The following is a 15,053-nucleotide window of genomic DNA, read 5'->3' as shown; positions in this document are numbered from 1 at the left end:
AAATCCTTCACTCAGCTGTTCGGGACAAGGGGGCTAGACGAAAGGCCACTGGTGTGTTAGAAGCACATCCAAGTCGTAGAACTAATTTAAAGTTAATGTAAAAGATTTTTAAATTTATAAAATCAATCTATTTTAGTGCCATATTAATGGTACTCCACCACACAAGATCATGCATTGAAGACATTACAATCCTTCTCAATGGATTGACTTCGCATACAATATCAATGATTGCATTGAAAATATGTACATTCATGTTTATTTGTTCATCCTCCAAGAACACATGGATGGTCTCGCCATTTGATGTTCTTAATTGGAAGCTAGAGAAGCGCAAAGAGAAGGTGAATGCTGGATTGAGATTCCCAGGACTTTTTATTTATATTTGTTTATTATAAACAAATTAAAATTACATTTGAAATTTGAAATTTGAAATTCACTTTTTATCAAACTATTTATATTTTCTTCGCAACCAAACGAGCTAGCTCATCCTTTCACGTGTAAGTAGGGAAATAGAATTGGATTCTTTCATTGACCGGTAGAGAAAAGAAGAATTCCCCCTTCTCCATGGTGGAAGTGACCTCATGCATGCTATAAAATTAAATTCTTTTAAGACCTATCACCATAACCTCCCTCACCAGTTTGCCCCCACATGGTGCTGGAAATTGAAGTTAGTGTTAAGTCTTCTATACTTTTCTTCCTCTTCTCTCATAGTTTAAAATTTGAAAGCTTCAGTCTTCTATACATCAATTTCATATTTCTAATTGTTGATGCTGTGCTAGTTTGCATCTGCATAAGAAAATTTGTGTGTTCTGTTTAGGGCAGAAATTATTGTTGAGCATCTAGGGTTTTCAACTACACTAGGAAAGGAGAAAAAGGAGTGTTTGTTGTCGTTTAATGGATTAGAAATTATTGAAGTGGCTCAGAATGGAGATATAGAAGTTCTGTATGCATCAATTCCATCTATTCTTGATGAAATTAATTGTATTTGCTTTATTAATACTCCATTACACTGAGCTGTATTTTATCTGGTCATACCTCTTCTGCCATAGAAATCGCAAATCTGATACCTTTATTCACTATGAAGCTCAACCCAAATGCATTTAGTCCTCTACACTTGGATTCAGCAAATGGGCATCTAGAGATTGTGAAATGTTGTCTTGGCTTCAAGGTTCGCTCCAAATCCAGTTCTAGCTCTTGAGACCAGAACAAGGTGAAAGTGGGCTGCTTCTGAGGACGGGAAGCAACCTATGATCTAGTTAGCTCAGGCCAGCAAATGATAAACTCAGGAAAGACCCCAAGAGATGATGAAGATCAAGCTTTTGAAGGGTTAGAGCTATAAAGTGAAGGCTGGAAAGTGTAGAGCTTACCCACGTTCATACTTGGTGAGGGATTATATAAGTGAATCATACCTAAAAGGATAGCATGCTTCATGGCCCTTGGACGCTGATTTGAGGAGATGGAAGGTGGAGATGGCCTCTTGAAATGGCTTGCTCAGCAAGCTAACTTGTGTGACCAGCTGGAGACTATATTGGAGAGTTGAAATGTTAACATCAAACTTATCCTTGATTGTGACACATGCCTATAGCTAAGGGGACAAGAAGATGGATGTAGTCTCCAAGATAAGCTTGGGCAATGTGAAGAGCTTCCTTTGTCAACATGATCATTTAATGCCTCATGGAGACTAGCCTTCAACGCTCAAGCTGAAGACAGCTAGGGACAGAGATGTGCTGAGTCCATTCAATGCCTCTTGAATCCTCTTTGGCCCAGATTTTAGACCTTGTTGCTAGCCCAATGCTCTGGTCCGGTTCTTTGGCTAGAACCATAATCTTTGACCATAACATGAAAGAACTTTTGAAAATAGACAAAAAGATTTGTGATCTTAAGGGTAGCGAGAGAACTCCTCTCCATTGTGCAACTATTGCTGGACACATGGATGATCTAACACTTAAGAAGGGGACTGCACTCATCTGGCTTTGAAGTATGATCAAGTTGAAGCCTTACAAAGAATTGGTGAACTGGCTTCGGAGTCACTGGCAGCATGGCCTTTTTTAAGTTACCAAAAACCAGGAAGGCAACACTGTCTTGCATCTTGCTATTTCTATGAGGACATCATCAGGTAGGTAAATAGCACCAAAATACTAATCTTCATTTTGTATCCCATGTGTTCGAGAGATTTTCATTCAAGAGAGTTTTAGTAGAACTTAACTTCCTAATTCAATGAGGGATAAAACACAGATGGTTGTATTTGATTCTTAACTCTGATATATATAAACTCATGAATTATATAAACCTAATCAAACACCCTCATTGGTAACTTGATATGAAGGCTTTCATACCGGGTTCTCTACACTAAGCCGAACCATGTAGAACCTTGCTTGTCTTTCTTCTTGTTTTCCTTTTCTTCATTATGCATGCGTGGTTGAGTTTCAACACTATGACACTTACACCTCGATCCACTTAGTTTCTACTGAAACAGGCAATCAAGCTATTGCTACATCATTGCAACCTTCTCGTTAGAAATGCAATGCAAGTGAATGTAAATAACAAAGAAGGGTTCACCGCCTTGGATCGATCTCTTGGTCAAGTTTCCACGGGGAGAAGAGCAGGAAGAGTGGAACAGGGTTGGAGCCGAAGTTTGGCCATGATTACATTGGAGTTAATCACCAAGCATTCAAAAATTCAATGATTTTGTGTTTCTGCTCTGAGGCCAATGCTCAAACACTTGAGTTTCAGGGTTGATCCAAGAACTCCAGTTCAGGCAAGAAATGTTCTACTTGTAGTGGTTGCCTTGATGTCACATCCACCAACCAGACTGGAATTACCCCTCCAACTGGGTTTTGGCAAGATCAACAAAAAGGCCCCAGTGATCCAAAACCAACACACTAAGCAGGAAATACGATTTGAGCTACTTATTCTCTAACTATGTATTATTTAGTAGTCAAGGCTTTAAATTATGCTGGCTTCATTGTCTCTTCGGTCCAAGTTGTTAATCTCACAGAAAGATTTCTTTCCGTGGTCATTTTCTAATAGCTCAAATGTTTATGGCAATTAATTACTTATATATTGTCAGCACCAATATTTTTCACTGAAGCAAGTGGTAAATTTCAAGTAGTCTTCAATGGTCTCATGACATGGCTTCCATTTGTTTTGATACTGATTTTTTGGGCTTTGACAGCGAATTGGATGAGAAGGATCTGCAGGCAGAGGCAGATGTGGAAGAGTTTGGTGGCTTTTAACCGAGTTTCACACATTCATGCGTTACTGCTTAATTTGATTGCACCATTATTAACTAAATAAAGTCCAGAGTTTCTAGATAAAAGAATTCAGTTTTACAATCTCTCATCTAAAGCCTCGAATACATTTTAGGAACATATTTTAAAGCTCATGTATAATACTTTCTGCGATCTTTGTCCGAACTTCATATTGCAGGGAACTACCATTGACCTAATTTTTAAGAGTGATGTTAGAAGAACACTTAGAAATTCCAAACAAAAAGAGGAACAAATTGACGGTACATAGAGATTTAAAGTGATTCACATACCAATACGATGTGTTACATCTACAAAGAAGAACTTTCACTATATAAGAAAAATATTACACTGGAGATTTTTCAATCAAAACCGCATTACAAAAGCTTTCACCAAAACACTAAGGTGAAAATCTGAAATGCCACAATGACTTTAGAAAAGAATACAAATAGGTACTTATTTATTGAATTTTAATTGCGTAAACAAGTGGACCAATCCCTTTAGCTCCATCGCAAATCTCACAAATCGGTTTATTCAATTTGTCCACCAAGTTATGTTGGTGCAGGTTTATCTTCAAAGTTAGGTACAAGAATTCAATCATACATAACATTTAAAATACAAATAAAACTCTTCTGATGATCAACCTATGTTGAATTATATAAGCAACCGAGTTCCTCCTAGGATTTGAATGATCAATCTTCTTGTTCCTCTTCACTGCCAACACCCATGATTCCTCCCCTGAAAACTCAATCAAGGAACTTTTGTAACATTAACTCTAGTACAAGAAAATGGAAGGAATCATCAACCAAGCATGCATCTCAATGAAAGATATAAAGTTTAATCCAAGCTCATTTGACCTAAAGCAGAAGTGCGTCAAAGAAGATTGGCAAAGGTCATCTTTAAAGTGTATTCCATGCTGATGTGAAGACTGGTGGGGAATATTTTCAATGTTTTAATAATTTAAGTTCTTTATTGATTCTCTGGGAACTCTTCGACCCTAGGGGTTTTGGCTCAAGTAAATAAACCAATTGATTGAATGATCTTACAAATTGGAGCTTATAGATGGAAATACCCACCTGGTTTGATGACCAACACAAGTAGGAGGTCTCATGTGTATATTGTTATGTCTGAACCAAATTCTTGTATCCAATTCAAAGATTGAATCTGTTCAACATATTTTGTTGATGATCCGATGACCTGTTCTGCTGAAATATGTGATGGAAAAAATAGCATACAACATGAATTATTTGTTGGATCCATTCTCCCGTTTGAATTATTATTTATATGCCTTTATGTTCTCTTGTATAAAGTCACCGTAAGATTTGAGATTTTCAGCTTAGAGTTTTTGTTAAGAGTCTGTATCACCGTTTATTGAGTGTTGAGAAATCCTGACTGTAATCTTCTTCTATACGTGGCAAAACTTTTACAGCTTCATCCATCGGCAGTAGGAAAAGAAGAAAATTTTGATTCTTTCCTTCAGAGTAGAAAAGAGAAGGAATAGAATTTGTGGTCATTTCTTCACAAGTAGAGCCGAAAGAAGAACTTTTTTCCTCCGTGGCAGAGGAAATCTTGTTTCTTTACCTTCATTGGCAGGTAAGCATTTCTTCCTTGTGACCTCATCCTAGACAACTAAAATCTATAAAACCCAGTATTACAGGTACCTGTGAGGACCAATTTATATTAGACAAATCAGGGAAGAAGTGGGAAGAGAGACAAGTGCTGGGAGTATTGGGTATCATCAGCTCTCATAGTGGTGAAATCTTAAAATACTGTAAGTCTTTACAGAACTCTTTTTAATTCAATCTTTATATCTTATGAGAGAGTTTTTGTTTGAACATGTAAAATAATGAGGCTATCTTTAAAGGTCCTAATATATTGGAATAACAACTGATTTTCTTTTTCTTTGTTTCACTATCTTAAGGGCAATCTGCATCAGCTTTCATTCTCTTTTAATAATTTAAGTTCTTTATTGACTTTCCAGGAACTCTTGGACCCTACGGATATAGGCTCAAGTAAACAAACCTTGATTAAATGATCCTTCAAATGGGAGCTCATGGATAGAAATAAACATCTGATTTGAGAACCAACAAAAGTTGGAGGTCTCATGTGTATATGATTTGCTCAGATATGTGATGGAAGTAGTACCATACAACATGATCTACAGTCGATCAATTTATTATTTAAGTTATTATTTATACACCTCCATGTTCTCTTGTATAAAGTCATTGTGAGATTTTGAAATTTCGATTTAAGAGTTTTAGCTAAGCGTAACACGTGCCATTCATTGTCTATTGGAGGTTTCGATTGTAATCTTCTTTTGTACATAGTGAAACTTCTACTTATTCACCCATATGGACATAGTACATCAAATTGATGTGTAAACCATGTTAGATATTGAAAGCAAAGGCGGACCTACGTTGGGGCTAGAGGGAGCCATGGCCCCCTCCCCATTTTTTGAAAAAGTTTGATCAGTTCCTTTAATTTTTCTTTCTTTTTCTTCTCATATGTGAAATATCACTAATCCCCCCCCCCATATTGAGAATAATTTTTAAATATAAAAAAATTGATATAATTTTTTTTTTGTAGGAATATAAATGTCATTCCTAGTTAGAAAGTAACTCCTCAATCATATGTCTTTATATATATATTCCTTGTTGCATTAATTTAACTATATTTTGTCAAGAAAAAAATTTCATTATTAATAATTTACTTTTTTTTGAATATGTCTAGGCCCAACAATATATATGGGTCTACATATTAATATGATAAAATAATTCAGAGGTAGACACCCAATGAGCCCTACATGGACTCATACAATATGTGCGGTGAAAAAACATTAGTGTTCCCCCAACGGGGAGGTGATCTGAACTTCATTTTTCGCCCCCCTCTAATGTTGAATCCTAGTTCCACTCTAATTGTAAGCACACTTCTTTCTCCGTTTTATTATCTATCCATATACTATCGTAACCTAATATCACCTAAATATTGATGTTCGTCAATAAGTATACATATGTCGATTCCTAGAACCCCTTCTCTGAGTGAACCAATTTTTTCCCTCATGCTAGTAGCATGCGGGAAATCTGAGTACTTTCCATCAGCAGTAAAAGAAAAGGAAGACAAGTTTGATCCTTTCCTTCAGAATAGAAAAGAGAATATAATTTTTAAAGCTCATTCACATGTATAACAGAAGGAAGAATTGTTTTCATCATGGCTGAGGGAATCTTGTTCTTTACCTTCACTGGCAGACAAGTATTTCTTCCTTCCTTCTACCTGGGAGGAAGTGTCCTCATACTAGAGAATTAAAACCTATAAAACCCAGTATTACAGCTACTTGTGAGGACATAGTCATATTAGACAAATCAGGGAAGAAGTGCGAAGAGAGACAGTGCTGGGAGTACTCGTGTAAATCATAGTTTCCAGAAAGCTTGAAATAGTGTAAGTCTTACACAACTCTTCTTAATTCCGTTATAGTTTATGAGAGAGTTTCAGTTTGAACAATCAATATAATGAGGCCATCTTTAACGTCCTAATATATTGGAACCTCAGCTGATTTTCTTTTCTTTATTTCACTATCTGAAGGCCATTTTGTATCAGTTTTCATTCTCTAATTTTTTGCATTTAAAAGAGTTCAAGACAAGAATTTCGATAAAAAAAAATAAAAAGTAGTTTAGTTATTTTTTATTCAAAGTAAATTATGAAATGAAAATTAGTTTTAATAAATAAATAGATATAAATAGTTTTATCATGTCTTTTTAAATGGAATGCAAACTAGTGATGATCTTAAAACAGAAGAGAGAGAGGGGGAACAAGTCTTAGTTGCCGGCACCTTGTGTAGCTCTCTTTCTTAGACATACAATGCTTTGAGATTATCTGAGATTTCTAACTTTACATGTAGCCAAAATGGTCATTTCGAGGCAGGTCAAGGGCCTTATGTGTCTGACCATGGGAGCCATGCAAATTTTCTAGCTATTTTCTATAGTTTAGCTATTGATTTCGTTGTCCTTTTTGTTGATGTTGCATTAGATAATGGATCAGGAATTGATTGGAGTGGCTCAAAAGGGAGATATAGACGCTCTGTATGCATTACTTGCTAGATGTCCATCTATTCTTGATGAGAAAAATTTTATGGAATTCCAAAATACTCCATTACACTGGGCTGTATTGGGTGGTCATGCCACCTTTGTATCAGAAATTGCAAATTTGAAGCCTTCCTTCACCAAAAGGCTAAACCATGAAGGGTATACCCCTTTGCACTTGGCTTCAATCAAGGGGCATCTACATATGGTAAGGCAACTCATGGCACTTGACAATACTCTTTGTATGATCAAAGGCAGAGAAGGAAGAAGCCCTTTCCATTGCGCGATAATTAATGGTCATAAAGATGTTTTGATGTACTTATTTAGTTCTGAACATAGGAATATCGAGGTGCGAACTTTTAAGGGGGAGAATGCATTTCATCTCGCCATAAAATATGATCGAATTGACGTCTTTGAGGCACTGGTAGACAAGATTTGTACGTTTTCCCTTTTCATCTTCAAATATCTTCTAAGCTGCGAAGATCAGGAAGGCAACACTGTGTTGCACCTGGCAATTATAAGAGGACATCGTGAGGTAAACGTAGATGTTATTCAATTTTCCATCATGCATGCATGCATGTATCTCTTTAATATAGTCTCAAGCTAGCTCTGATATTTTTGTAGGTGGTTGAGCTATTGCTACTGAAGGGGAACATTTTAGTCAGAAATGCTGTCAAAGTCAATGCGAAGAACAAAGAAGGGTTGACAGCTCTGAATCTCTTACAATCTCATTTTCCAGATAGGGAAGAAGATCGAGATAGAGTAGAAAGGATCATCCTTCGTGAAGCCCAAAAGATGCTAAGGACTGATGCGACGATAGCATTCTTGGCCGCGTTGGGTAGATACTTGATTTACGGCCCAGACTATCCAATTCCAGAACGAAGCGATCTACTTGTAGTTGCGGTTTTGGTTGTAACAGCGACTTACCAAACTGTAATCACCCCTCCCGGTGGCTTTTGGCAAGATGACAACACAAAGAACACTAACGCTACTACTTCAGCTGCTGTTGCTGCTGTTGTTGCTGCTCAAAATCACAATCACAATGCTGGAGATCCGATTCTGGCTACTACTTCTCCAATCTTGTTCCACATAGTTATGATATCTAGTGGGATTGGTTTTGTTTTATCTTCGCTCCTGCTTTTTCAACTCGCACCATTCCCTCATCGTTTTTCACTTTTAATAGCACTGATGGGGATGGTGCTTACCTGCATGTTGTGGGGTGGCCTTTATGTGTCACTCTCGTTTCTGATTTTGGGCCTCTTTCTGAGTCGCTTGATTTTGAGTCAATCACCAGTTATTCAAGATTTCCTACACAAAAGAAAACAAAAGAAAATTAGCGCGCAGACGAAAGGAATATGAGTACGAGGGAGACAGAGATGTCATGTATTGATGTACGTATATATATATATATAAAGGGCTCCGATGTCATCTGCAGTACCAAATTTTAGCCCAAAACCTTCGATAATCTGTGCCCTCATCAAAGGTTCAGAGCTTTGATCTTTCCAAAGAATCTCTCCATCAGCAAACAGTGAAATCCATGGCGTATTTCTATCTTGGTCAGGTTTATATCCACCTCTTGAATATATATTCAAACCAACTTGTTGAGATTGATGACTTATGTTTTGTCCAACTCAACTTCATTAGTTTAGCCATTGCAATGCAGTATTTCGTTTCAGCCTTATGGGTTTGGGTTCTGGGGAAGTTAGGGTTTGTTCATCAGCTCTCATAGCTAATGGTGAAATCTTTAAAAACTGTAGGTGTTTACACAACTCTTTTTAATTCCCTTATAGCTTGTGAGAGAGTTTCTAACTTTCTATTTGAACATAAGGGTCTGTTTGGTTACATGAGTCTGGAGATTTCAAATATCTAAAGACTTCAAATCTATGGAGTCATAATTCATAAAATTAACTGTTTGGTTGTGGAATGAAATTTGTGAATTCATCCTAAAAAACTATTTGGTCGACGTGATTTTTGTGAATGTCCAAATGTTTAGAGTTTTTATAGTAGAAGTGAAATCCTGAGATTACAAGTCTTGTCAATGGACTGACACTTCGCATATGTATCAATGAATACATTGAAAACATGTACATTCATGTCTATCTGTTCTTCCTCCAAGAACACATGGATGATCTTGTCATTTGATAATCTTAATTGCAAGCACTCAAAGTGCAAGGCAAAGGTGAATGCAGGATTGAGATTCTAGGGATTTCTTTTTATTATAAAAATAAATTAAAATTACATTTCATTTGAAATATGAAAATTATTTAATCTAGGAAGATTAATACCCTAAGAATCAAACATCTAAATTTTTTTTCCTGAAAAATGAATTTCAATTTTTATCAAAATATTTATATTTCTTGGCAACCAAAGCAGCTCATCCTTTCACCAAAAAGGGAAATAGATCCTGGTAAAAGTGACCTCATGCATGCTATAGTTAAACTCTATAACACCCATCACCATGACCTCTCTCAGTTTGCCCCCACATGGTGCTGGAAATGGAAGGTAGCGTAAGCCTTCTACACTTCTCTTCCTCTTAGCTCGTAGTTTATAATTTGAAAGCTTCACTCTTCTATGCATCAATTTCATATTTCTAATTGTTGATGTTCGATCTGCTAGTTTTCATGTGCATAAAAAATTTTGTGTGTTCCATCTAGGGCAAAAATAGGTTGTTGAGCATCTTGGGTTTTCAACTACACCTAGGAAAGGAGAAAAGGGAGTGTTTATTGTCATCTAATGGATCAGGAATTGATTGAAAGTGGCTCAGAATGGAGATATAGAACCTCTGTACGCATCAATTAACAAATATCCATCTATTCTTGATGAAATTAATGGTATTCGCTTCATTAATACTCCATTACACTTGTCTGTATTAGCTGGTCATACCTCTTTCGCCATAGAAATTGCAAATCTGATGCCTTCATTCACTATGAAGCTAAACCAAATGGGTTTAATCCTCTACACTTGGCTTCTGCAAATGGGGCCAGCATCTAGACACTGTGAAGGAACTCTTGAAGATAGACAATAACATTTGTAATCTCAAAGGGTAGAAAGAAAAAAAAGAACTCCTCTTCATTGTGCAACTATGGCTGGACACATCGATGTTGTGAAAGAATTGCTCTCCAGTTGCCCTAGTTGTATTACAGACCTGACTCTTATGAAGGAGACTGCATTTCTTCTCGCTTTGAAGTATGATCAAATTGAAGCCTTCAAAGCTTTGGTGAACTGCCTTCGGAGTCACTGGCAGCATGCCCTTTAAAGTTACCAAGACCAGGAAGGTAACACTGTCTTGCTTCTTAAAGAACACCAAAATAATGATGTTCATTTTGTATCCTATAACACTTCTTTTTTCTTTTCTTTTCTTAATGCAAAGAAAACTAGAATTAAAAGAGAGACCTCAATCAGGATACTTGAGTACAGGGAATGTTTGGTTAAATTAATACATAAGTTTTGAGGGCAACTACCATACTTGATATCTATTGTATTCCTAGCTAGATAGTCCATTAGGTCTAGGAATAAGGACAGCAATTCATGATAATTAGTCCAAACATCATCTATTTGAAAACCTAAAATATTGCTAAACTTCCGTTCATCTACAAGACCATTCAAAACAGCTTTTAAGAGAGACTCAAAACATCCCATTCCTACCGCTTGAGGTCGCTGTAGCAAGTCAAACACTTCCATTCTTGAGCTCATTCTACTTTGTATATCCTGCAATGACCAGAGTTCCTTTCCTTAGCAATTCCCAATTAATGAGAGGCAATTGGGGGTTTTTCATGTTCGTCACAGCAATCAAATTGGTTTTCAATGTGGGGTGGGGAAACCTTGAGATCTTTTAACCAATAGAAATTTTCTACAAATTTTTACCTGCCAATAACACTTCATTTATGCTTCTCCAAATATAATAGAAGACAAAAAGGACATAAAGGCACCAAGAAATAATCGGTTTTTTCCAAGGTATCCTATGACACTTGTAATTAATTATGCTTCATTTTATTCTTATACCCAACTTCGAAGATGGACTTGTACTAACATATTTTGATGGGCGACCTAAATGACCCAATTCTGAAGATATATAGTGGAAGCAGAGAGCTAAGCCCATTACTATTCTCGATTTATGGCGGGGTTGTGGGCCAGGGAGTAGCCTCCTCTATATGGTATGGTAGGACCGGATCAACCCCTTTACCACGTATGGGTAAAAAAAAATTTGTGATGTTGTTCTGTCGAATGGTTAATAGATGTCCATTTAGAGAGAGAGAGAGAGAGAGAGAATCAAACACCAGCCACTACACTCAAGAAGGTTTCTACAATTGGTACTCACAAAGACTGTAACCAACCCAAAGAAGAGTTTGATACAAGTTACAATTGTTACAAAACCCTGGTCAATATTTTATGTAAATGTAACTCGGGGAATCTAGAAGATCACAACTACAAGAGTCCTAAAACATTGATGAGCAAGAACTCTATTTCTATATAAAGAAGCCATGTACACAACTCTCAACATAGTGGAAAATATCAGAAACTCTTCCGTGGACATAGGTTGAATTCAACTGAACCACGTAAATATTGGTCTCTTGCATTCTCTCTCTCTCTCACACGCATCTCTCTCTCCTCACAGCTGCCGGTAGGACTATTTCAAATGATGACATTTGTCTGCATGTTCTCAATGGTTTGGGCCCTAATAAAAACGTTAAATCTGTGTTTCATTTTTGTTCTGTTTAAATTCTTGATTTCTTGGTGTGCTTTTTAACACTCCCGTCAGTTTCCATTAAAACAGGCAATCGAGCTATTGCTATATCACTGCAACCTTAATTCTTGTTAGAAACGCAGTGCAGGTGACTGTAAATTAAGAACAAAGATGGGTACACAGCTTGGATTTCTTGGTCGAGTTTCCACGGGGAGAAGAGCAGGAAATGAGTACAAAGGATGCTTCATGGGATTGGAGCCAAAGGTGGCCATGATGACAGTTGGAGAGAATCACCAAGGATTCTTTCAAAATGGGTTTGTGTTTCTGGTGCGAGTCCAGTGCTCAAACACTTGAGTTTCAGCGTTGATCCAAATACTGCACTTGGCAAGAAATGTTCTACCTGTAGTGGTTGCCTTCATTGTCACATCCACCTACCAGACTGGAATTACCCCTCCAGGTGGGTTTTAGCAAGATGACTATGACAGCAAACGCCCCAGTGATCCAAAATCATCACACTATGCAGGAAATGCGATTTGGGCAACTTCTCTCCTTTAACTATTTATTATTTATTTATGGCTTTAAATTATGCTGGCTTCATAGTATCTTCTGGTCCTAGTTTTTAATCTCGTAGAAAGTCTAAAATCAGATGATTGTATTTAGAATGGGTAAAGGTATTTATACAAGATACTATACCTAAAGTATATCTGTACTTTACAAATGACAGCTGGAGTCATTATCTCTAACATGCCCCCTCAAGCTTAGCGGATCTATAACCGTAAGCTTGTTACGGAGTAAATCAAAACGACCACGAGGAAGACTCTTAGTAAGACAATCTGCGAGCTGGTCCAAAGTAGAGATATACCGAACAAACAGCTGTCGAGAGGAGACTAAATCTCGAACAAAATGAAAGTCGATCTCCAGATGCTTAGTCCGAGCATGAAATATAGGATTAGCTGTCATGTATGTAGCCCCAATGTTGTCACACCAGATCTCAGGAGCTTTAGGTAGAAAAGCATGTATTTCTCCAAGTAAAGAACGAATCCAAATGAGTTCAGCAGCAGTAGAAGCTATGGCACGATACTCAGCTTCAGTGGAAGAACGAGCAACAGTACGCTGCTTTTTAGAACCCCAAGAAATGAGATGATTCCCAAGAAAAATACAAAAACCAGTAGTGGAACGACGATCATCCGTATTACCAGCCCAATCAGCATCACAATAAGCACTAAGAGACAAAGAAGATGTACTGGAGAAGAAGAGACCCATGGAGGAGGTACCACGTAAATAACGAAGTATACGCTTGACAGCACTCCAGTGGACATCAGTTGGACTATGCATATATTGAGCAACTCGACTCACAGCATATCCAATATCAGGACAAGTGTTCGACAAATATTGCAATGCACCAACCACACGACGAAATTCAGTTCCATCAGGTAATAAGATTCCATCATGTAGAGAAAGAGGAACTTGAGAAGCCATAGGTGTAGAAACTGGCTTAGCAGTACTCATATTGGCTTGAGATAGTAAGTCCAGAATATACTTGTGCTGAGATAAAAATAACCCTTCAGCAGTCCTAGTGGCTTCAATTCCCAAGAAATAATTCAAGTTACCCAAATCCTTAATAGCAAAGGCAGTGGAGAGAGCTTTGATGAGAGAACTAATAATACCCAAATTACTTCCTGTTACCAATATATCATCAACATATACCAAGACATATAAGGTAACCTTGGAGGTATGATAAAGGAACAAAGAGGTATCAGTTTTAGAGCCCACAAATCCTTGAGATAAAAGAAAAGATGCCAACTTCGTATACCAGGCACGCGGTGCTTGCTTGAGTCCATATAAAGACTTGCGTAGATGACACACATAATTTGGTTTAACTGAGTCAACAAAACCAGAAGGTTGATGCATAAAAACATTTTCTTCTAAGTCCCCATGCAAGAAAGCATTTGAGACATCAAGCTGTCTAATAGGCCAATTTTTGGCAAGAGCAATAGAGAGAATAAGCCTGATAGTTGTATGTTTGACGACAGGACTAAATGTATCACCAAACTCAAATCCTGGCCGTTGATGAAAGCCTTTAGCAACAAGCCGAGCTTTATAACGATCAATACTCCCATCAGGTTTTCTTTTAATTCTAAAAACCCATTTGCAGCCTATCACATTTTGTGTTGGTGAAGCGGAAACTAATTCCCAAGTACCATTGTCTATCAACGCATTATATTCTTCTTGCATTGCTTTTCGCCAATGTGGAGACAAAACAGCTTTAGAAAAACAAGAGGGTAACTCATCATCAACAGTGCTAGATAAATTCAACCTTAGTTGGGGTTTTTGAATACCGGATTTGGACCGTGTAGTCATTGAATGATGAGAAAACTGATTTGGGGATAAAGCAACTCCAGAAGTGGATTGATCCAAAGAAGAACTAGTAACCGCAGTAGAGGGACCATTTTGCAAAAGAGAACCGGAAGCTCTTATGTTAACAATTGAATCATGAATAGGATGATCACATAAGGCAACAGTTGAGCCATGAGGGACTGGGCCTCTTAAAACAGTAGTTGGATGAGGAAATACTTGTCCTCTTATGTCATTAGATGGGCCTTGATCCAATGGACTTCTCAGATTAACAACTGGACCTGAAGCTACTTGGCTGCTGATATTATCAACAGAATTTGGAGGCAAATTAGAACAACAATCTAACACTCTGGAGGACTGAGAAGTAGTCCTTGCAGGCTGAGACTCAAAACATGATCCACTCAACAGAGGGGGAGGGGTAATTTCATTATTTTGAGTATGAGAACTACAAGTACAATTTGAAGAACTCATCCCTACAACTGATGAAGAGTAATCTGATGACTGAGACAAATCAAACCAAGCTGAAACAGATGAAAGTGAAGATGTAGTCCCAGCAACACCATATGGAAAGCAGCCCTCATCAAACTCAACATGTCTTGAAATGAACGTCTTGCCAGTTGTCGGATCATAACAACAATAACCTTTGTAAGAAGTGGGATATCCTAGAAAAACACAAGCCTTGGATCTAGGATG

The 15,053-nt window shown here is 37.4% G+C and overlaps 1 protein-coding gene across 1 annotated transcript; it reads left to right on the top strand.

The window, feature by feature from the left end:
* The first annotated feature begins 6,589 nt into the window (after window positions 1–6,589).
* Window positions 6,590–8,721, top strand: LOC149016497 (ankyrin repeat-containing protein BDA1-like). Its single transcript, XM_089156561.1, has 3 exons — window positions 6,590–6,680; window positions 7,269–7,856; window positions 7,946–8,721. Exons 2-3 carry the CDS (start codon window positions 7,272–7,274, stop codon window positions 8,678–8,680), a joined length of 1,320 nt encoding a protein of 439 aa, XP_089012687.1. The 5' UTR covers window positions 6,590–6,680; window positions 7,269–7,271; the 3' UTR covers window positions 8,681–8,721.
* The last annotated feature ends 6,332 nt before the right edge of the window (window positions 8,722–15,053 follow it).

The sequence above is a fragment of the Hakea prostrata genome, chromosome 5 (genome assembly GCF_041222555.1).
Source record: "Hakea prostrata isolate BN-2017 chromosome 5, UWA_Hpros_2, whole genome shotgun sequence".
NCBI lineage: Eukaryota > Viridiplantae > Streptophyta > Magnoliopsida > Proteales > Proteaceae > Hakea > Hakea prostrata.
This window is presented reverse-complemented; position numbering and strand designations above follow the sequence as displayed.